This window comes from Carcharodon carcharias, chromosome 5 (genome assembly GCF_017639515.1).
Source record: "Carcharodon carcharias isolate sCarCar2 chromosome 5, sCarCar2.pri, whole genome shotgun sequence".
In the NCBI taxonomy this organism is placed as follows: Eukaryota; Metazoa; Chordata; class Chondrichthyes; order Lamniformes; family Lamnidae; genus Carcharodon; species Carcharodon carcharias.
This window is the reverse complement of record NC_054471.1, coordinates 109,525,976-109,550,274: the sequence shown is the minus strand read 5'-3', so window position 1 is coordinate 109,550,274 and position 24,299 is coordinate 109,525,976. Positions and strand designations below refer to the sequence as shown.

General features: G+C 43.6%; 1 protein-coding gene across 2 annotated transcripts in view; it reads right to left on the bottom strand.

Moving 5' to 3' along the window:
- The window catches only part of ero1b (endoplasmic reticulum oxidoreductase 1 beta), an 86,433-nt gene that overhangs the window by 4,936 nt on the left and 57,198 nt on the right, over positions 1 to 24,299 (bottom strand). For both annotated transcript variants that reach the window (XM_041188626.1, XM_041188628.1), the window contains exons 12-14: positions 17,521 to 17,767; positions 8,024 to 8,093; positions 5,200 to 5,286 (exon numbers count right to left, since the gene is read on the bottom strand). In XM_041188626.1, the coding sequence (XP_041044560.1) occupies positions 5,200 to 5,286; positions 8,024 to 8,093; positions 17,521 to 17,767 (404 nt within the window). The remainder of the gene's footprint in view (positions 1 to 5,199; positions 5,287 to 8,023; positions 8,094 to 17,520; positions 17,768 to 24,299) is intronic.

The window sequence follows — 24,299 nt, the reverse complement described above, 5'->3', positions numbered from 1 at the left end:
TGTGCTCTACTAAACGTCCTCTTCCCTTGTTCATACTGTTATCATTACCTATACTTAAAAGAACAAACTTTTATTTATAAATTGTATATATTCTTGGCATATTCTAAAGCACTTCATGGCCAACTGATTTATAGCCACTGTTGTAATGTAGGAAATCCAATATGCACACTGTTAGGTCCAACATACAGCAATGAGACAGACAACCAGAAAATCTGTTACTGTTAACAACTGCTTGAAGTCAAATGCAAGAGATTGCTAGGTGCTGCACCAAGTTTGCCAGAATATCCAGATGGCCTCTGACACAGGAGATACAAGGGGCATGTATAATGCGATCAAAAAGACAACAAGGCCATCAGTAAAGAAAACAGCTCCACTAGAAAACAAAGGTAGTGGAGGTTATCATTGATTGCAATAAACAACTGGAGAGATGGGTGAAACACTACCTTGCGTTGTACTCTGGGGAGAACACTGCCAGGGAATGAGAGACATTGAAAGCCTGCTTGTCACAGTGGGAGAGCTTAGCAAAGCTACTGATTTGCATGATACATGCAAAGCTCCAGGTCACTATGATGGTTTCAGCTGGGACACTCAGGATGTGTGTGATGCAAAGATTGCGACCCTGTACAAGGGCAACTGCAGGGCTGGAAACAACTATTGAGGCATTGCCTTGCTGAGCATTGTGGGTAAAGCAGTTGCCCATGTTAGATCCTGGCTGAACACATCTACCACGAATCCCAATGTAGTTTCAGAACTGGAAGATCCACAATTGGCATGATAATCTTAGTCCAGCAGCTGAAAGAGAAATGCCATTAACATAGGAGGCCACTATATATTGTCTTCATCGATCTCACCAGGATATTCGACCACGTGAGCAGGGGTGGTCTATTTAAGCTGAAGATAATCGGCTGCCCAACGAAGCTGCTCAGTGTAACCTCCTCTTTCCAGGACAACATGATGGTATGACAGGTAACTTCAGAAACCTTCAAGATCCGCAGCAGGATCAAACAGACTTTTGTTCTGACACCAACACTTATGTTCTTCTCTTTGCTGCTATTATATGCCTTCAGGTCATCTACAGAGGGTATCTACTTACATACCAGAACTGACTGAAAGCTATTCAACCTTGCCTACCTGAGATCCAAGATAAAAAAGTTTGCTAAGCCCATATCAGACAATTGCTCTACGCCAATGATGACATGTTGGCATTCCATGCCGAAGAACACCTGCAACAGCAAATGGACAAACACACACGTCTAGAAAAGGTTTGATTAGACCATTAGTCTCAAGGCATGGTCCAGTATGTTGCCATATGACCAATCAGCTTTGATATAGCTGGAGGCTATTGATAACTCCACCTATCCAGGCTCCACAATCTGTCACTTGATTCTGGAATCAACATACACATTGCAAAAGCTGCAACTATTATGTCCAAGCTGAGTAAGAGTGTGGAACAACAACCACCTGACTGAAAACATCAAACCTTGAGTCTACCTAATTTACGTCCTCAGCACACTCCTCTACAGTCGTAAGACCTGGATACATATGCTAGATAGGAGAAAAGACTACCTCAGACTTTTCCTTGACATGTCTTAATGGGGCAAGATCACCAACTCAAGAGGTCCTGGAGCATGCTATTCCATCTGTAAACACTCATTACAAAGCCAATGATGCCTACGCTGGTTTAGCCATGCTTATCAGATAGATAACGGCCATATACCCAAAGGTGCTCTATATGGTGAACTGGGCACTGTGACCAGCTGGATGTCCATACCTCCACTACATGGCCCCTTGCAAGCGAGCTATGAAGATAGTGGACACTGACAGACAACTGGGAGACAGCCACTGATGGTCATAATGTCTGGAGTCTGACTGTTTGGAAGGGCATTGGAAGAGGCAAGGAGACACAAAACTCAGCAGGACAAGAAGAGATCCTAGAGAAAACAGAAGCCAGCAAATCTTGCACCTTCTTAGCCCACTCTTCATCTGCAGCAAATGCAGCAGAGACTGCCATGCCAGAGAGTGGCTCCTGAGTCATATCAGGCAAGGTTTAACACAGAGTTGACAACCAAGATGCAAACCATCTTTTTCAAGATGGAAGGCTACCAAAGGTGTTGCTCATGGGATAAATTTCGGCCGGAATCTGAATAGTACCATGGAATCTTTTACATCTATCTGGGAGGGCAGGCTGGACCTCAGTTTAACATCTGAAAGACAGTACCAACAATACTGTAGCACTCCAAGTACTGAAGTGTCAGCATCTTGATTACATGCTTAACTCTTTGGAGTTGGCTTGAACTCACAACTTCCTGACTCAGAGGTGAGAGTGCTAGCACTGAGCCACAGTTGACACTTGAGGGGGAATGCTGCCATTCCAAAAATGTTTAAATAATTGTAATCACGCTCTTCAAACAGAATGATAGTTTAAAACCTGGGATTGAAAGCAATCTTTTTAATAATGCTAAAATTAGACATTCAAGTCAGCCAAGAACACCCAAATCCTGAAATAATTAAAATATTCAATTTACCACCTGCCAGTACTAAATTTGTACTAATGATTCAGACTTTGGAATCAAAGCAAATTCCTAAATTAATGGATGACACCAATTTTTTGGGTCGGGGTGCACAAAGGGTTGGTGTCAATACTGTGGAGGGCTGCAACAAATTACAAGACAGCGTTAATAAACCTGCAGCATGGACATATAATGGGCAAATAAATTTCAACCTTGCTAAAAAATGAAGCATTACATATTGGTAGGAGAAATTAGGATGTCATACATTACTTGGAAAATAAGAATTTAAATGGGGTAGGAGGAGCTAAGAGATCTAGGAGCATAAATATACAAATCACTAAAAGTAGCAATGCAGGTTAATAAAGCAAACCAAGCAGGAGGGTTTATTTCTAGAGAGAGATATTTAAGTAGAGAACTCATATCAAACCTTGGTTAGACCATAGGCCATACATGGGAGTGCAGAGTACAATTCTAATTACCATATTATAAAAAAGATCTAAAGGCACTGGAGGAGGTGCAAGATAGCTTTGCAAGGATTAAACCAGAAATGCAAGGTCAAGGCTATAAGGTAAAGATGAATAGGCTTGGTTTCTTTGCTCTTCAAAGAGCCTAATACAGGTCCTTAAACTATGAAATGTTTTGATAAGAGTAGACAGAGTGCATGCTTCAATTGTGGGGAGAGCAAAACTAGAGGCTAGGATTAGACTAAGATGGTCATGAAGAAACCAAATAGGGAGTTCAGAAGAAAATTTCTTTATGCTTGGTTGAGAGAGCATAAAAATCACTACCAATATTCCCTCTTTGATCACAATCATCTCTGCTCCAGGACATCACTGTAGGAGTTCCTCAGGGTAGTGTCCTAGGCTCAACCATCTTCAGTTGCTTCATCATCCTTCCAACATAAGGTCAGAAGTGGGGATATTCGCTGATGTTTGCACAATGTTCAGCACCATTCACAACTCCTCAGACACTGAAGCATTCCATGTCCAAATGGAGAAAGACCTGGACAATGTCCAGGCTTGGGCTGACAAGTGGAAAGTAAAATTCATGCCACACAAGTGGCAGGCAATAACCATCTCCAACAAGAGAGAATGTAACCATTACCCCATGACATTCAATGGCAATACCATTGCTGAATCTCCCACTATTAACATTCGGGGGAGGGGGGGTGTGGTTTGCGGTTGCGGGGAGTTACTACTGACCAGAAGCTGAACTGGACTAGCCATATAAATACTAAAGCTACAAGAGCAGGTCAGAGACTAGGAATACTACAGCGAATAACTCACCTCCTGACTCCCCACCTTTCCACCATCTACAAGGTGCAAGTCAGGAGTGTGATGGAATACTCTCCACTTGCCTGGATGAGTGCAGCTTCAATAATACTCGAGAAGTTTGACACCATCCAGGACAAAGCAACCCACCAGATTGGCACCCCATCCACAAACATTCACTCCCTCCACCACCGAAACACAGTGGCAGCAGTGTGTACCATCTACAAGATGCATTGCAGAAACTCACCAAGCCTCCATAGATCACACCTTCCAAACCCACGACCACTACCATCTAGAAGGACAAGGGCAGCAGACACATGGAAACACCACCACCTGGAAGTTCCCCTCCAAGCCACTCTATCCTGATTTGGAAATATATTTCTATTCCTTTACTGTCACTGGGTCAAAATCCTGGAACTCCCTCCTTAACAGTATTTTGGGTTCAAGGTAGTAGCTCACCACCACCTTCTCAAGGGGAATTAGGGATGGGCAATAAATGTAGGCCTAGCCAGCGACGCCCACATGCCATGATGAATAAAGAAAACCCGTGAGTCACCGCACATGCCATGCTCAAGTCCTACTAAAGATAATGCATGTACTTGGCCATGAAAAATAATTTAAAGGTACCATGTACTTAAATGAACAGGTTGCGCACCTAAAAAAAGGCACACCTTGTTTGCTACAGCAGGGAGCAGCTGAGGTTAGCAGCATAGGCGCAACAAAGAGAAGCGTATGAGGGAGAAGAAAATAAATTAAGGGTTATGCTGAGAGCATTAGATGAGGAAGGGAGGTTTGTGTGGAGCGTGGACTGTTTGAGTCAAAAGGCCTGTTTTCGTGCTGTGTATTTTATGTAATTCTATGTAACATACCAAGTAATTTTGATGATAATTGTTTCTTTCTTTGATAAATGGAATAAAATGTCATTTTAAAAAAAATTATCCACAGCCATATTTGAGAGTTGCTTTTTGTATCAAGGTTCTTCCCGTGAATTAAAGCGACAGAGTCACCAGTTCAAGTTATAGAACAGCATTTACTTGCCAATGTGGAGTGCTCGACAGTGGTGGATCAGTTTCAATTTGTTAATATTTTGTAGAAAAAGAACTAAATGTTCAACTTGTGGTGCCTTTATCAGTCACTATGAAATTAGGAAATGGCATAAGGGAACAAAACAAAGTATTCCTCTACTGCTTTAAAGGCTGCATCTCAGGAAGTCTGCACTGCAAATTATACTCTGTCATCTTCCCACTAATGACAGTGCAGCGGGTTTTGACCTGCTCCATTTCTCACCTCAGTGTTTCCCAGCAGTCTGAGAACCACTGCTTTATGGCAAAATTCCATTCGCTTGCGCAATGTTTTTAATCAGCATTGATTGTTCTCCAAATTGCCTGCATTACTCAGGAATATTATGTGAAACAAACCTGAAGTTTACCCCATAATCTGCACTTGTCACATCCAACACAGTCCATTATGAGAGAGATGTTCTTAAAATGGAGCCTGAATTCCTCCTATAAAAAAGGATTAAAAATCACAATTCATCACTTGCATTTAACTTAATACAAGATTGATTTCTGTTAGCACAGGTTGAGCAGGGACTATGAAACATATAACATAGGGCGAATATCCTTCAATCTTCGATTTCTTGCTCAATGCAAGTTGGAGACACATGTATTTCAGTAGAATCTTAAATCACCATTTGATTTCTGTTGAGTGCCATTCTCTGAGCCTTGTCTTTATTTTCCTTTCATTTCAGTCAGGCACTCAAGAGTCCAACTGCCACTGTACACTGCGTCATGCGCAGCAGGGTGCAAAAATGAGATTCTCTTCCATTCAATGTCTCTCCTCCAATTCAGCAACAGCGCCTCTGATTGCTTGCTGAAGGTTCTCGAAATTAATCCGTGTAGATTGTTTAGAATGGAACTAAAGATAGAGAAATTGGCAACAGCAACATTTATTTGCACCTTTAAACTGAAAAAGGTCCCAAAGAAGAGTCATCAGATAAAAATTGACATCAAGCCAAAGGAGGCGATAATGGGGGGTGTAAGTAAAGCATGGTCAAAGAGCTGGATGTGAAAGAAGGAAAGGAAAGTGAATAGATGGAGAAGTTGAGAGTGAAGTGCAGAGCTAAGGGCCCAAACTGCTCAAGGCAAAGATGGGGACATGCAGAAAATCAACAGATATTAAAATATAGAGGTGACTGAAGGGTCAAAATGGCATTGGAAGTGGGAAGGAGAATACAGGTGCTGAAGGATCCAAAAGAAGTAGTTGGAGTTAATTATGGGAGTAGAGAGTTAAAGCAAGATGGCAGAATGGGCAGCTGTGAACACCAAAAGGAGTTTATATGGAGGGAAAGTTTGAGAGAGAGGATGAGGGGAGCAGAGATAGACACCGGATTCACAGAGGATGAGGAGCTCCTCAGTGCAGAAGCCAAGAGAAGGTATGTCAAAGAGAAACTCAGTGGATCTTGGGGTGGGCAGACAATGGATATATTAAGGACAAAGGTCAGAGGGGTGGAACAAGGTGAGGTGCTCAAAGACGGGAAAAGTAACAGAGTAGCAAGGGGAAAGACCAACCCAAGATTTGGTGACACCTTCTCCTCCCTCCCAGAAACATGATCGTGTCCACCTTGTCCTCACTTATCACCCCACCAGCCTCCGCATTCAAAGGATCATCCTCCACCATTTCTGCCAACTCCAGCATGATGCCACCACCAACACATCTTCCCTTTACCCCCCCCCGGTGGCATTCCGAAGGGATCGTTCCCTCCGGGACACTCTGGTCCACTCCTCCATCACCCCCTACTCCTCGACCCCCACCTACGGCACCGCCCGATGCAAACGCAAAAGATGCAACACCTGTCCTTTCACTTCCTCTCTCCTCATCGTCCAAGGGCCCAAACACTCCTTTCAAGTGAAGCAGCCTTTCACTTGCATTTCCCCCAACTTAGTCTAATGCATTCGTTGCTCCTAATGCGGTCTCCTCTACATTGGAGAGACCAAATGCAAACTGGGCAACCGGTCTGCAGAACACCTGCGGTCTGTCCGCAAGCATGACCCAAACCTCCCTGTCGCTTGCCATTTTAACACTCCACCCTGCTCTCTTGCCCACATGTCTGTCCTTGGCTTGCTGCATTGTTCCAGTGAAGCTCAACGCAAACTGGAGGAACAGCACCTCATCTTCCGACTAGGCACTTTACAGCCTTCCGGACTGAATATTGAATTCAACAACTTTAGATCTTGAACTCCCTCCTCCATCCCCAGCCCCTTTCCGTTTCTTCCCACTCCCTTTTGTTTTTTCCAATAATTTATATAGATTTTTCTTTTCCCACCTGTTTCCATTATTTTTAAATCTATACCTTTATGCCCTGTTAGCCTTATTCCACCCCACCCCCACTAGAGCTGTACCTTGTGTGTCCTGCCATCCATTCTTAATTAGCACATTCCTTTAGATATCACCACCTTCAACACCTCTTTGTTCTTTTGTCTGTGACATCTTTTGATTATCTGCTCCTATCACTGCTTGCTTATCCCTACAACCACAACCCCCAGCCCCGCCACCTTAAACCAGCTTATATTTCACCCCTCTCCTAATTTTATTCAGTTCTGTTGAAGGGTCATTAGGACTCGAAACGTCAACTTTTTTCTTCTCCGCCGATGCTGCCAGACCTGCTGAGTTTTTCCAGGTAATTCTGTTTTTGTCCAAGATTTTGTGATGTGGGCCACAGCAAGAGTTTGAGCTGGGCAGGTGATAGAAGCTATAGTCAGGAAGGAAGAGAGGCTCAGAAAGAAGCTGTGGGCTTATCCAAGGGGGAATCCAAGCTTGAGATGGTGGCAGGAGGACAGGCATAAAGAACTGGGTGAGGAATTGAGGGAGTGAGAAAAATATCCCTGTACAATCAGACAAGCACAGCTCAATTAAGGTAACATTTCTATGGAAACCAAAATGCAAGCACAATATACCAAGAGGGAAATGCTGAAAGAAAAAGAGAATTGAAGTAGGTCATTTTGGCCCTTATGAGCTTTGGCTGATTTACCTCAACTCTGCCTTGTAGCAAACATGCTATACCCTATGGTACCCAAAAATCTATCGACAACCTTCTTGAATATATTCAACTATTGAGAAAAGGATGGATGGTCTAACTTTCAATCAATCACACAAAACTTTATCACGTGCATTACCTCAAAGAAACCTGAATTATTTTGTATTATTAATATCCTTACACAAAATACTATGCCAACACTTTACCTTCAGTGTTTTAGCCTCTTTCTTGTTGCCTGCAAACATGGACTTCTCATCAAAATGCATAGGAAATGACCTATTACAAAGGAAAATGATTTACAGGATTCAGAATAAATATGAGATGCTAATTTGAATTCAAATACTTACCCAAATTTTGAACATGCAGGTCAATCAAGTGGAGAAAATCTACTTTAATCTACCATCTTTTCAAATGTGCAATGAAAACAATACCATTTATACTCTAGAATTTTTTTATTTTTAAATTACAATATCGCATTTTTAAACTTTATGCATTACACGATATGTTAAATAGAAAACTTTTGGAAGTCCAAATATAAACACAATAATGCTGAAACAAATTCCAAAAGCACTGCAGTAATTTTTTTCTTTATTCTTTCATAGGGTGTGGGCGTCACTAGCAAGGTCAGGATTTGCTGCCCATCCCTAATTGCCCTTGAACTGAATGGCTTGCTAAGCCATTTCAGAGAGCAATTAAGAGTCAACCACATTGTGGGGGGTCGGCATCACAAGTAGGTCAGACCAGGTAAGGATGGCAGATTTCCTTTCCTAAAGGACATTCGTGAACCAGATGGGTTTTTATAACAATCGATGATAGTTGTCATGGTCACCATTACTGAGCCTAGTTTTTAATTCTAGATTTATTAATTGAATTTAAATTCTATCAGCTGCACTGGTGGGATTTGAACACATGCTCCCCACAGCATTGGCTTGAGCCTCTGAATAAGTAGCCAGTGATATTAAATGCTTCAATGTCCGCAACTGCTCATTCACTAACCTTTTCCTTAGTCTATTTTCCCAGCCTGCTTTAGACAACTTTCTTCATACCTCTAATTGCCCTTACTTAAGCTGAGGATACTTGTTTGAGACCCAAGTTGCTCCCCCTCAAACTGAATTTGAATTGCTACCCCCTGGAGGATCCTCAACTAGAATGTCTCTTATTAATCCCGTCTCATTACACATTACTAGATATCAAATAGCCTATTCCCGGGTAGGTTCTGCAACGTATTGCTCTAAGAAACAATTCCTGATGCGCTCTACAAATTCGTCTTCCATGTTACCCCTGCCAATCTGATTTTTTCCAGTCAACATGCAGATTAAAATCAACCATGACAATTATGGTGCTGTTTTTACATGCCTCCATTATTTCCCGATTTATACTTTGTCCTACAGTGAGGCAACTCTTCAGGGGCCTGTGGATGACTACCACCCGTGACTTCCTCCCTTTGCTATTCCGTAGTTCCACCCAAACTGATTCCACATCAAGATCTATTGCACTGATACCTTTCTTTATTAACAAAGCTACCCCACCTCCTTTACCTTTTTTGCCTATTTTTCCGGTACGTCAAATACCCTCGAATATTCAGTTCCCAGTCTTGGTCACCCTGCAACTATGTTACTGTAATAACTATCAAATCATATTCATTTATTTTTATTTGTGCCGTCAACTCAACTATCTTGTTACAAATGCTGCGTGCATTCAGATAAAGGGCCTTAAGCTTTTAAGCTTTTACCATTATTACTCACTCTGCTTCTAATTTCTGCTGCATTCTTCTGCTTATATTTTCCGCCCCTTCCTGTCACACTTTGATTATCATTTGCCTCTTCATTACTCGACACCTCTGCTCTCTCGCTTCCTTTTGATTTTTTAAACTTCCGTTCAATTGAACCCTGCCCCCCACTAATTGGTTTAAAGTCCTATCTACAACCCTAGTTATACGATTCGCCAGGACACTAGTCCCAGCATGGTTCAAATGAAGCCCGTCCCAACAGAACTGCTCTCTCCTTCCCCAGTACTGGTGCCAGCACCCCATGAATCAGAACCCATTTCTCCCACACCAATCTTTAAGCCACACATTTATCTCTCCAATCTTATTTACCCTATGCCAATTTGCACGTGGCTCAGGTAGTAATCCAGAGATTACCAGCTTTGGGTTCTGCTTTTTTAATTTAGCCCCGAGCTGTTCATAGCCCCTCAGCAGAACCTTTTTCCTAGTCCTACCTATGTCGTTGGTACCGACGTAGACCATGACAACTGGATCCTTCCCATCCCACTTCAAGTTCCTCTCCAGCCCAGAAGAGATGTTCTTAACCTTGGCACCAGGTAGACAACACAGCCTTCGGGACTCTGTCTTTGCTGCAGAGAACAGTATCTATTCCCTTAGCTATGCTATCCCCCATCACTACTATATTTCTCTTTTCTCCCCCCACTTGAATGGTGCTCTGCATCACGGTTCTGTGTGTCAACTCACTCTTCCTCCCTGCAGTTTGTGCCCTCATCCACACCGGGAGTAAGAACATTGTATCTATTGGATACCCATATCTACCTCACTCGCAGTCACACCCTCATTTCTCTGACCACAGTTCAAATTTGTTGTCATTAATCTAAGGGGTGTGTGTGACTGTCTCCTGAAACAGTGTCCAGATAACCCTCCTCCTCTCTGATGTGTCACGGTGTCTGCAGCTCGGATTCCAGCTCAACAACTCTGAGCTGAAGTTCCTCGAGCAGCCAACACTTGCTGCAGATGTGGTCACTGTGGATCGCACTGGCTTAAATACAAAAATACATTTACTACATTAACAGCATATAATGACTACAACGTTCAGACAAGGGATGTATAACTGGGAGCATGTGCCATGCATGTGCATGCACTGGCAGTAAATACCTGAGTGGTTGGGGTGGAGAAAGTGATCTTGGTGGTGCATAGCTTGAGAGATTTAGGCTCAACTCAGGATCAAATACAATTTAAGAATACGAAGGTGAAGGAGAACGATGGATCAGTAACACTGGCACGACTCTGTGGAACAGCCCAAAGATATTGGCTATTCTAAACTGGGCAAATGCAGGTGGTCAGCCATCAATTAAAGTATCTAATCGTAGGCAAAGAACCACCTGCAATATCTTCTCTTTCTGATCTCAGTCTGGTGTCCAAGGTTTTCCCTTGGCCTCCTATTTCTCATCCATGGGGTGACAACATTTGAAAACAGTTTCAGCTTCCACATGTTCTCTCAACTCCAGCTTTACCTCACCATCACCTCTCCAAATTAACACTGCCTGTGAATGAGTAGAAGTCTCACCCCTGTTATTTTGGAAGACAAAAACCATTGCCTTTGAACCCCTTGACAAATATTTTCCAATAACCAACCCCAGCCTCCCCCAGGCAAGTGTCTGGGGCTGAAGCAGGCTGTTCGGAACCTTGGCATCATATTTGACCGAGTAAGCAGAAGACCACATATCCGGGACATCACTAAGATGGCTTATTTCCACCTCTGTAACATCACCTGACTCCATCCGTACTTCACTCATCTGTTGCTGTAAGCTCTACACTTGACTATTCCAATATATTCCTGGCCGACCTCCCACATTGTACCCTTCAAATACTTGGTCATCCAAAACTCTGCTGCTTGTATCCTAACTTGCACCAAATCTGGTTCACCCATCACCCTTCAAGCTTGCAGATCTACACTGGCTCCCAGTTAAGCAAAGCCTCCATTTAAAAAATGTCATCCTTGCACGCAAATAACTCCATGGTTTCATTCCTCCCCATCCCTGTAATCTCTACTAGCCCTCCAATTTATCTGTGCTCCTCTAATTCTGGTCCTTTGCACATCCCAGATTTTAATTGGTCCTCTACTGGTGGCCATGCCATCAGCTGCCTGGGCCCTAAGGAATTCCCTTGCTAAACCTCTCCAACTTCTCTACCTTGCTTTTCCCCTTTAAGATACTCCTTAAAACCTAACTCTTGGACAAAGCTTTCAGTCATCTGCCCTAATATATCTTTATTTCAGTTGTTATTGCTATTGTGCATACCCTTCAAATAAGCAGAGGGAGGTAATATATTGCTTCCAAAGACTGAACTATTTGCACACAATTTATTTACTGATGAACAGTGTGCACACTGCTTTCAGAAGATAGAAAGGAAAATTTTACCATAAGGATGAAAGATAGCAAGGATCCTGGAAGGGATGGGAAAGTCTTTAAGGCAGGAAGGAACAATGATGTCTCTTGGTGGATGGAAGGCCAGAGGATAGGAAGTTAGGAGTTTAGGAGCTTGTTGAATAGGGATAGCTTTTTCTCCTTAAAAATAGAGGGAAGGCATCAAACATAGAGGTACTTGAAGTAAGCAGCACACCTATGTTAAAGGAAAGAAGGAACTGTGAAAGTCACAGCTCAGACATGCCGTGGCCTCTTGGATAAGTGCACAGCATACAAGAGATGCTGAAATGGTGGTGGTAGAGGAATAAGGTGCCAGGTCAAATAGGACCTAACGAGAGCCATGCCACCAACACCAAGTTTTGGTAAGACCCCAGAGACTGATGGACTGATCGAGTTGGGGATAATGTGCACCTTATGTCCAAGGAAGCATACATTTTTAAGAAGGTAATGTGGAATAGCAGGAAACTCAGAGTTGGTCAATTGGTAGGAATATAGTGGCTTGGTGTCAATTTTTGTCTGATTATTGGTTGCTATGAGAAACCTTGGGGCATTTTACTATGATTAAGGCTCTATATAAATGCAAGTTGTTGTTATTTACTGGTTCATTCCCAGAGGAGTAAACCTTTGGTTTACCTAATTGAATAGAATTTTACAGTACAAAACAAGTCATTGGTCTATGCTGGTGTTTCTGCTTCTCATAATAGGATTTCAATGTACTCTCAGAAATAATACAATTCAAGTTTTATTAGCTGAGATTATTGGAAGACATTTAAGTCCCAGCTGTACGAGATCATTGATCACAGCCTGCAAAGAGCATATGCAGTCACACAACTACTAAATTTGATAAATCAAGTGCCAACCATAGTAAAGTTGGTAACTGAGGACAGGACACATATTAGCCACCAATTCACCAGCCACTTGCTGTGGGATGGCAACATGGGGCAGCAATTTTTGCTCGATGGGCAGGTATGTGCCCAACCTGCTCGAGTGTAAATGACGTGCGTTGACGTCGGTCGAGCATGATAGTTCAGTCAGGGTGCGCTTGCTGGAGCCTGCAGCACACCCACCAACAATTAAAAGGCCTGTTAAGGCCATTAAATAATCAATTAACCTAATTTTTTTTACTGCCCATCCAACCTAATGGTTGGCAGGCAGGTGAAAAGGCCAAGCGGCTGTTGCATTTTTTTGGAAACCTCATCCACGGGCGGGATGAGGTTTACAAAAGCAAATAAAAATACCCACCCCCTTTCCCCAGTAATTTATCTTTTTTAATATATTTTACTTTTCCCACCCATTTCCATTATTTTTAAAAAGTATTTCCATCCATTGTTTCATCTCCACCTTTTAGCCTATTTCGATCCCTTCCCCCCACCCCATCCCCGCTAGGATTATCTGTTACTTGCTCATCCTGCTTTCTACCCTTAATGTCCCCATTAGCACATTCCTTAGCTAATATCACCACCGTCAAAACCCCTTTGTCCTTTTGTCCATGACATCTTTGGCAATCTCTTCTTTGCCTGCACCTATCACTGACCCTCTACCCAGCTCTACCTGTCCCACCCCCCTCAAACAGCTTATATTTCACCTCATTTCTCTAATACCTCAGTTCTGATGGAGTCATATGGACTCGAAACGTTAACTGTATTTCTCTCCACAGATGCTGTCAGACCTGCGAGTTTTTCCAGCTATTTTTATTTTTGTTTCAGATTTCCAGCATCTGCAGTATTTTGTTTTTATCTTAGTGTTTAAGTTACTGCCACTTCTCATCCAGGAATGCCTACCTTGAAGAAATACTGCTCTTCTCTTCCACAGGATTTCCGCTGGTCTCTTTTGCCCTGTTCACCTTCATTGCTTTCCATTTATCTCCATTTCTCTCCTGGTGTGTGACAAGGTGTTTACTAAAACTCGCTTTCACAGCAATACTTCCTTCCTCAGTGACGGTCTCTGGCTCCAACTTACCCCACGTGGATTCCAACTGAAGTTCCATCCGTCATGTTTCGAGCCCACCCAGGATTACAGTTATCTCCGGGACATACAACACTCCTCGGACTGCTGTTCTCGTCGCATCCTGAGATCCACACTCAGTGCCATGCGCCGCCATATGAACACACTCGACCTCATCCTCCAGCAGCACTGACTCACCCCATCTCTAAGCTGTCCTTGACCCCAGTTTCATTTTATTCTTCATCTCATCAAATGCCTCAACAAGAAACTTTGTCTCTTTCTTTCAGATGCAAAGGAACACAAGTTCCAACAACTCATTGACACCAACGCCCAGCCAGGACCCTCCACCCCTGCCCATCTCTCTGACCCCATCACGGCTTCCAATACCAGCCCCGGCCGTGTACTCACCATACCCCCTGACCTTCCCCTCTCTGATGCTGAACATTCAGTGCTCAGCAAAGGACTCAGTTTCATACCCTTACATCCTCACCTCAATGAATTTTGGACTCGGCACGATGCTGAATTCTTCTTCTGCCGCCTTCGTCTCCGTGCTCACTTCTTTGGACAACAGCCCTCTCCCCATTCAATGGATCCTTTTAGCGGCCACCAATATTCTCCCTCCACCTGGACCCCTCCCTCTGGATTCTTACCTGCTCTTGATCTTTTCATTGAGAACTGTCGGCATGACATCAGTCGTCTCAATTTCTCTGCTCCTCTCACCCACTCTAACCTGTCTCCTTCTGAACTTGCTGCACTCCGTTCTCTCAGGTCCAATCCTGACTTTGTCATCAAACCTGCTGACAAGGGTGGTGCTGTTGTCTAGCGCACTGACCTCTACTTCACAGATGCTGAGCGTCAACTCGCAGACACTTCCTCCTACCTCCCCCTGGATCATGACTCCACCACTGAACATCAAGCTATTGTTTCCAGGACTGTCACTGACCTCATCTCCTCTGGAAATCTTCCCTCCGCAGCTTCCAAACTCAGTCTCCCAACCTTGGACAGCCCACTTCTAACTCCTCCCCAAAATCCACAAAATGAACTGTCCCAGCAGACCGATCAAGTCAGCCTGTTCCAGCCCCACGGAACTCATTTCTTGCTATCTTGACTCCATTCTCCCCTTGTCCAGTCTCTTCCCATCTACATCCGCGATTCCTCTGACACCCGACATCATATCAACAATTTCCAGTTCCCTGGCCCTAACCGCCTCCTCTTCACCATGGACCTCCAATCCCTCTACATCTCCATCCCCCACCGGGATGGTCTGAGGGCCCTTAGCTTCTTCCTCGAATAGAGGCCCGAACAATCCCCATCCACCACTATTTTCCTCCATCTGGCTGGACTTGTTCTCACACTGAACAATTTCTCATTAAACTTGTCTCACTTCCTCCAAATAAAAGGTGTGGCTATGAGTATCCGCATGGGCCCCAGTTATACCTGTCTCTTTATGGGGTATGTGGAACATTCCTTGTTCCAGTCCTACTCCTGCCCCCTCTCAACTCTTTCTCCGGTACATCGATGACTGCTTTGGTGCCGCTTCATGCCCTTGCCTGGACCTGAAAAAATTTATTAATTTTGCTTCCAATTTCCACCCATCATTTTCACATGGTCTATCTCTGACACCTCCCTTCCCTCCCTTGACGTCTGTCTCAATTTCTGGTGATAGACTGGCCACCAATATCCATTACAAGCCTACCGATTCCCACAGCTACCTCGACTACAGCTCCTCACACCCCACTTCCTGTAAGGACTCTATCCCATTCTCTCAGTTCCTTCACCTCATCTGTTCTGATGATGCCACTTTCCAAAACTGTTCCACTGACATGTTTTCCTTCTTCCTTAACCGAGGTTTTCCACCCACGGTGGTTGACAGGACCCTCAACCGTGTCCGGCCCATCTCCAGCGCATCCGCTCTCACACCTTCCTCTCCCTCCCAGAACCATAATAGGGTCCCCCTTGTCCTCACTTATCACCCCACCAACTTCCGCATTCAAAGGATCATCCTCCGCCATTTCCGCCAACTCCAGCATGATGCCACCACCAAACAAATCTTCCTTTCACCCCCCCCACCACCCCAGCAGCATTCCGCAGGGATCGTTCCCTCCGGGACACCCTGGTCCACTCCTCCATCACCCCCTACACCTCAACCCCCTCCCACGGAACCTTCCCATGCAACCACAGAAGATGCAACACCTGCCACCGTTACTTCCCCCCTCCTCACTGTCCAAGGGCCCAGGCACTCGTTTCAAGTGAAGCAGCACTTCACTTGCTCTTCCCTCAATTTAGTCTACTGCATTCGCTGCTCCCAATGTGGTTTCCTCTACATTGGAGAGACCAAACGCAGACTGGGTGACCGCATTGTGGAACACTTTCGGTCTGTCCGCAAACATGACCCAGACCTCCCTGTTGCTTGTCATTTCAACACACCACCCTGCTCTTATGCCCACATGTCCATCCTTTGCCTGCTGCAACGTTCCAGTGAAGCTGAACGCAAACTGGAGGGACAGCACCTCATCTTCCAACTAGGCACTTTACAGCCTGCAGGACTTAACATAGAGTTCAACAACTTCAGATCATGAACTCTCTCCTCCATCCCCACCCCCTTTCCGATCCCCCTTTTTTCAACAATTTATCTGTTTTAATGTATTTTTCTTTTCCCATCCATTTACATTATTTTTAAATGTATTTCCATCCATTGTTTCATCTCCACCTTTTAGCATATTTCGATCCCTTCCCCCCACCCCACTAGGGCTGTTACTTGCTCGTCCTGCTTTCTACCCTTAATGTCCCCCTTAGCACATTCCTTAGTTAATATCACCACCGTCAACACCCCTTTGCCCTCTTGTCCATGACATCTTTTGCAATCTCTTCTTTGCCTCCACTTATCACTGGCCTTCTATCCAGCTCTACATGTCCCACCCCCTCAACCAGCTTATATTTCACCCCATTTCTCTATTTCCTCAGTTCTGATAAAGAGTCATACGGACTCGAAACGTTAACTGTATTTCTCTCCGCAGATGCTGTCAGGCCTGCTGAGTTTTTCCAGCTATTTTTATTTTTGTTTCAGATTTCCAGCATCTGCGGTGTTTTGATTTTATTTCATGATAAAAATAAGTTTTACAGTTGATTTAATAACATGTCCCTGCTCATGCGACAAAGTCACATGAGGGAACGTTTTATTACATTTTTATTCTTTTTTTAAAAACAGCGCTTCATCTCCCTGTGGCAGCTCTATGCCTCAGGGAGATTATCAAATGCTCACTCACGTGCATGTGCGAAATTCACGCTCAGTCCACTCGGCCTCCTTTCCCCACCCGCACAGGCAGGGCCGAGCGCTGCCGCTCATGTTTCACACTGCGGGGGCCTTAATTGGCTAGCCAGTGTGAAATCGCTGTCCGGTGCCGATCCCGGGCGGCAGTCGGCTTCCTGACCACCCCCACTGAGCCTGCCCGCCAAGGGCAAAATTTTACCCATGGAGATCAACAAATGCCTGCAACTTCTTTTATTTCAATACTTTGCAAAACTGAGTTTTAAAATGATGGTTAAAAATTAAATAATTTTGCACATTCTTGTGTCACATCCATTGTTTAAGTATTTTTCTTACTTCGTTTCCTTGAGAACTTCCAGCAGCTGTTGTTTGGTAATTGCATCTTCTGTTGCATTTCCAGTGTACAAGTCGACAATGGCACGTTCAAAATACAGAGCTACTTTGGACAAAGCTCTCAGTTGAATTAAGTACAAAAAATAAAGGTTTTTCAACCTTCTTGGACCTTCTCCTTTTGTTTCAGTCGGATGAAACCGAGATTGGAATTCTTCTAAATTTGGTCCCCATCTAGTTCTTCCCCATCCATCTGAAACAGGTCAGATAATTGGTAAAGTGACAGAATGATCTATTTTGCTAAAATGAGAACACTGGTAATACCGAGATAAAAAGCTGATTGCTACAGGTCAATTAATGCACATAATTTTGTAGTACATGAAAACAGTGACCGCCTGGTAAGGTGCAACATGTATTCACTGCGCAGCATATCAGTCTTCAATCCAGAAGCCCATGCTCAATTAAGAGGCACAGTTTGCATCAGTAATAGTTATTGGTCTTCCAGTTGTAAGAAAGCACTATGGTGAGGCTGAAGAGTTATCCATTAATGTTATCGTGGGAATTCTCGAACGTGTATTACTTTTCCAAAACACATGATTAGAAGTTATCATTGTTAAGTTCACATTTAAAGCACAAAAAGTAGGTGGTTAACTTTTAACTTCAGCAGTTGGACAGTTATCTGGTGAAGCACAGCGGATTTCACAGTGGGCTAACTGTCCACTTTACCAGATTACTGACCATGTCGTGAAAGTGAGCTATTTAAAATAGTTTTTTCTGTTCTCACAATATATAACACATTTAAAAAATCCTTGCAACATGCTATTCCTCCAAAAACAGACTGAAGTATCGCCAGTTCATGGAGAAGGTTGTGGCTGCATTTGCCATCTAATTGGTCTTGTGAGAAAAATGAAATAGATTTGTCCCCATTGACCAGAAACGGAACTGTACTAGCCATATAAATACTGTGGCTACAAAAGCATATCAGATGCTAGGAATCATGCGATGAGTAACTCACCTCCTGACTCCCCAAAGCCTGTCCACCATCTACAAGGCACAAGTCAGGAATGTGATGGAATATTCCCCACTTCTTGCCCGGATGAATGCAGCTCCCACAACACTCAAGAAGCTTGACACCGCCCAGGACAAAGCAGCCCACTTGATTGGCACCCCATCCACAAACATTCACTCTCTCCACCACTGATGCACAGTAGCAGCAGTGTGTACCATCCACAAGATGCATTACAGGAATTCACCAAGGCTCCTCCGACAGCACCTCCCAAACCCATGACCACTACCATCTAGAAGGGCAAGGACAGCGAGCACCGCCACCTGGAAGTTCCCCTCCAAGTCACTCACCATCCTGACTTGGAAATATATCACTGTTCCTGGGTCTAAATTCTGGAACTCCCTTCCTAACAGCACTGTGGGTAGACCTACACCACATGGACTGCAGGGGTTCAAGGAGGCAGCTCACCACCACCTTCTCAAGGGCAGCTAGGGGTGGGCAATAAATGCTGGCCCAGCCAGCGAAGCCCACATCCCGTTAATGAATAAAATAAAAATTTCCCTCTGCTTTCTCTTTTTAAAAGCTTTGCAAGGTTATTGGGAACCAAACCACAAAGAGGGACAATATAGCATGATTTTGCCTGTTTGCTGAATAACTTGCCCAAATGAACAGGGAGAAAAAAAAATAAAGAATCCACATTTTTGGAACTTACTTCAAGATAAAGGATAATCAAATAATTTAAATAAATTAGTCCTGCAGAAGGTTTGTTTGGTAAACTTCCAACTGGATATGAAATGCTGGTAGCCTATCTATCCAACAAGCCAAGTTAGGAACATAGGAGCCATAGTAGATATAGTAGGCTATTCGGCCCCTCGAGTATGCCCCACCATTCAATTAGATCATAGCTGATGGCTCTACTTGAATGTCATTTTCCCCACACGATCCCCATAACACTGGAGATCTTTAATTTCCAGAAATCTATCATCTAACATCCAGAAATCTATCATCTATGTCTTGAATATATTCAACGACTGAGCCTCCACAGCCCACTGCAGTAAAGAATTACCAAGGCTCACCACCCTCTGATGAAAAAAATTCCTCCTCTCAGTCTTAAATGGCATCCATCTTATTCTGAGTCTGTGTCCCCTGGTTCTAGATGCCCCCAGCCAGCGGAAGCACCCTTCCTCCATCTATCCTGTCGGGGCTCTGAGCGAATTTTGTACACTTCAACGAGGTCACTTCTCATTCTTCGAAACTCTAGAGAACACAGGCCTAGTCTCCTCAAAGGACAATCCCACCATCTCTGGAATCAGTCTGGTGAATCTTCGTTGCGCTCCCTCTATGGCAAGTGTATCCTTCCTGAGATAAGGAGACCAAAACTGTATACAATACTCCAGATGTGATCTCACCAAGGCTCTACAGAACTACAGCAAGGCTTTCATGCTCCTGTACTTAAATTCTCTTGCAATAAAGGCTAACATGCCATTTGCCATCTTAATTGCTTGTTGAACCTGCATGTTCATAAATCACTGAAAGCAAACAAGGATACCCAGGTCCCTTTGGACGTCAACACTTCCCAGTCTCTCACCATTTAAGAGATACTCTGCATTCCTGTTTTTCCCTGAAGCCTCTTTGCATCCTCCTCACAACTCACATTCCCACCAAGTTTCGTGTCATCAAACTTGGAAATATTACATTTGGTCCCCACATCCAAATCATTGATATAGATTGCGAATAGCTAGGGCCCAAACACTAATCCTTGTGCCCCACTGGTCACAATCCGTCATCCAGAGAATGACCCATTTATTCCTTCTCTGTTTCTGTCCGTTAAGCAACCCTCAATCCATGCCAATATGTTATCCCCAATCCCATCTGCTCTAATTTTGCTTACTAACATCTTGCGTGGGAGCTTATCAAAAGCCTTAAAATCCAAATATACATCCACTGGTTTCACATTATCTATTCTGCTGGTTACATCTTCAAAAAACTGCAACGAGTTTGTCAAACACAATTTCCCTATCATAAATCCATTCTGCCCAAACCTACCGTTATTTTCTAATTACCTAGTTATCACATATTTTATTATTGATCTAGCTTTTTCCCTACCGCTGATGTCAGACTAAAGGTCTATGCATCCTGCTTTCTCTTTCCCTCCTTAAATAATGGGGTTACATTTGCAACCTTCCAATCTGCAGGGAGTGTTCCAGAATCTAAGAATTTTGGAAGATGGCCACCAACACATTCACTATCTCTACAGCCACCTCTTTCAAAACTCTGGGACATAGGTCATCAGGTCCAGGGGATGTATCAACTTTTGGTCCTATTAATTTCTCCTGTACTACTTGTTTTTTAAGCTAATACTGATTCCCTTCAGGTCTTTAATCTCACTAGTTCCTTGGTTGTCTAGTATTTCAGGGAGGTTTTTTGTTTACTCCTCCATGAAAACAGAAACCAAATATCTATTTAGTTTCTCTGCCATTTCCTTATTCTCCATTATAAATTCTCCTGTCTTTTCCTGTATTGGGCCCATTTCTGTCTTTACTAATCTTATATTTTTTACATACCTATAGAAGCTTTTACAGTCCATTTTTATGTTCCTTGTTGGTTTACTTTTATATTCTATTTTCTCTTTTTTTTCCAGTTTCTTGGTTCTCCTTTGCTGAATTCTAAAACGCTTCCAATCCCCAGGCTTACTACTTTATTTTAAGCAACTTTATAAGCCTCTTCCTTTAACTTCTCATTAGCCATGGTTGGATCACTTTTCCTGCTGGGTTTTTATTAAAAAATAGATCTAGCATTTTCCCTCTTACTGATGTCAGGCTGAAGGTCTAAACATCCCACTTTCTCTTTTCCTCCTTTCTTAAATAATGGGGTTTCTTAAAGGAATGTAAATTTGTCGTAGACCATGTATTAATTCTTTAAACGCTAGCCATTGCCTGTCCACCTTCATACCTTTCAATGTAGTTTCCCAATCTACCATAGCCAACTTGCCCCTCATACCTTCATAGGTTCCTATATTTTGATTTGGATCCTAGTTTCGGACTGAATTTCATCACTTTCAAACAATGTAAAAATTCTATCATATTATGGTCAGTCTACTCTAAAACCTCCTTTATGAAGAAGATCATTAATGAACTCTTTGTCATTGCACAATCTTAGATCTAAAATAGCTTATTTTCTAATTGGTTCCTCAACATACTGTTCTAGAAAGCATCATTTATACATTCTAGGAATTCATCCTCCACAGCATTCGTGCCAATTAGGTTTACCCAGTCTGTACGTAGATTGAAATTCCCCCATTATTATTGTTACCCTTGTTTCATGTACTTCTAATTTCCTGATTTATACCATGCCCTACATTACCACTGCTATTGGGGGCCATCAGCAACTCCTGCTAATGTACCACTAATCCACAAACAGGACTGTCCCGGCATACTGATCGTGTCATCCTGTTCCTGTTCCACAGAACTCATTTCTTCCTATCTTGACTCCGTTCTCTCTCCCCTTGTCCAGTCTCTTCCCACCTACATCCGCGATTCCTCTGGTGTCTTACGTCATATCAACAATTCCAGTTCCCTGGCCCTAACCGCTTCCTCTTCACCATTCTTCCAATCCCTCTACACCTCCATCCCCCACCAGAATGGCCTGAGGGCTCTTGCTTCTTCCTTGAACAGAGGTCCGAACAATTCCCATCCACCACCAATCTCCTCTGTCTGGCTGAACTTGTTCTCTCACTGAACAATTTCTCCTTAAACTTGATTCACTTCCTTCAAATAAATGGTGTGGCTACCCACATGGGCCCCAGTTACGTCCGTCTCTTTATGGGGTATGTGGAACATTCCTTGTTCCAGTCCTACTCAGGCCCCCTCCCACAACTCTTTCTTTGGTACATCGATGACTGTTTTGGTGCCACTTCATGCTCTCGTCTGGACTTGGAAAAAAGTATCAATTTTGCTTTCAATTTCCACCCCTCCATCACCTTTACATGGTCCATCTCCGACACTTCCATTCCCTTCCTTGACTTCTCTGTCTCCATTTCTGGTGATAAGACTGTCCATCAATATACATTACAATCTCACCGACACCCACAGCTATCTTGGCTACAGATCCTCATACCCTGCTTCCTGTAAGGATTCCATCTCATGCTCAGTTTCTTTGGCTCCGTCGCATCTGTTCTGATGATGCCACTTTCCAAAATGGTGCTTCTGACATGTCTTCCTTCTTCTTAACTGAGGTTTCCCCACCACTGTGGCTGATAGGGCCCTCAACTGTGTCTGACCCATCTCCCGTGCCTCTGCCCTCACATCTTCCTCTCCCTCTCAGAACCATGAAGGGGTCCCCTTGTCCTCACTTTTCACCCCACCAGCCTCTGCATTCAAAGGATCAGCTTCTGCCGTTTCCACCAACTCCAGCATGACACCACCACCAAACACATCTTCCCTTCACACCCCTCCCATTGGCATTCCATAGGAACCATTCCCTCCGGGACACCCTGGTCCACTACTCTCCTCCATGACCCCCAATACCTCATTCCCCTCCCACAGCACCTTCCCATGCAATTGCAGAAGGTGCAACACCTACCCCTTTACCTCCACACCGTCCAAGGGCCCAAACACTCCTTGCAGGGGTATCAGCACTTCACTTGCACCTCCTTCAATTTGGTCTACTGCATTCGCTGCTCCCAATGCGGTCTCCTCTACATTGGAAGACGCAGACTGGGTGACCGCTTTGCGGAATTCCTTTGGGATGATCCAAACATTCCTATTGCTTGCCATTTCAACACACCATGCTGCTCTCATGCCCACATATCCGTCCTTGGCCTGCTGCAATGTTCCAGTGAAGCCCAACAAAAACTGGAGGAACAGCACCTCATCTTCCTATTAGGCACTTTACAGGCTTCTGGACTTAACATTGAGTTCAACAACTTCACACCATAAACTGTCTCCTCCATCCTCACCCCTTTTTTCAATATTCATTTTAATTTTTATCCACTTATTTTTATTTATTTCCATTTTTACTTATTATTTTATCCCACCTTTTATCCTATTTTCGATCTTTGTTCCCCCACATTAGGGCCATCTGTCTCTTGTTCATGTTGTTCTTTCCAGGGTGCTTACCCTTTGTCCTGCTATTACCACATTCTGCTTTCTGACCTTAAAGCCACCGTCAGCATCTCCTTTAGCCAGTACCACTACCATTAACACTCCTTTGTCCATGACATCTTTGCCAATCTCTTTGTCTCCACCTAACGCTGGCCTTCTATCCAGCTTTACTTGCTCCACTTCCCTTAAACAGTATAAATTTCATCACATTTTTACTTCTCTTTTGCTCAGAAGAGTCATATGGACTCGAAAGTCTTTCTTTCCACAGATGCTATTAGACCTCCTGAATTTTTCCAGCACTTTCTGTTTTTGTTTCCTACTAATGTTTATTGTCGCTTGCTGCTTCTTAGCTCCAACTAAACTGATTCCACAGTTTGATCTTCTGATCTAAGATCCTTTCTCACTAATCCCATCCTTTATTAACAGCACAACTCCACCTCTTCCTTTTTCTCTATCCTTCCCAAATGTCAAATACCCTTGAACATTAAGTTCCCAACCTTGGTCATCTTGCAGCCATGTCTCTGTAATGGCAATTAGGTCATATCTGTTTACTTCTATTGCACTGTGAATTCATCTACCATTTTGCGAATGCTACATGCATTCAGATAGTGTCCTTAACTCTGTCTTTTTATTATTTTTGCAACCTTAAACCTTATCTGCTGACACATTAAGTTTTC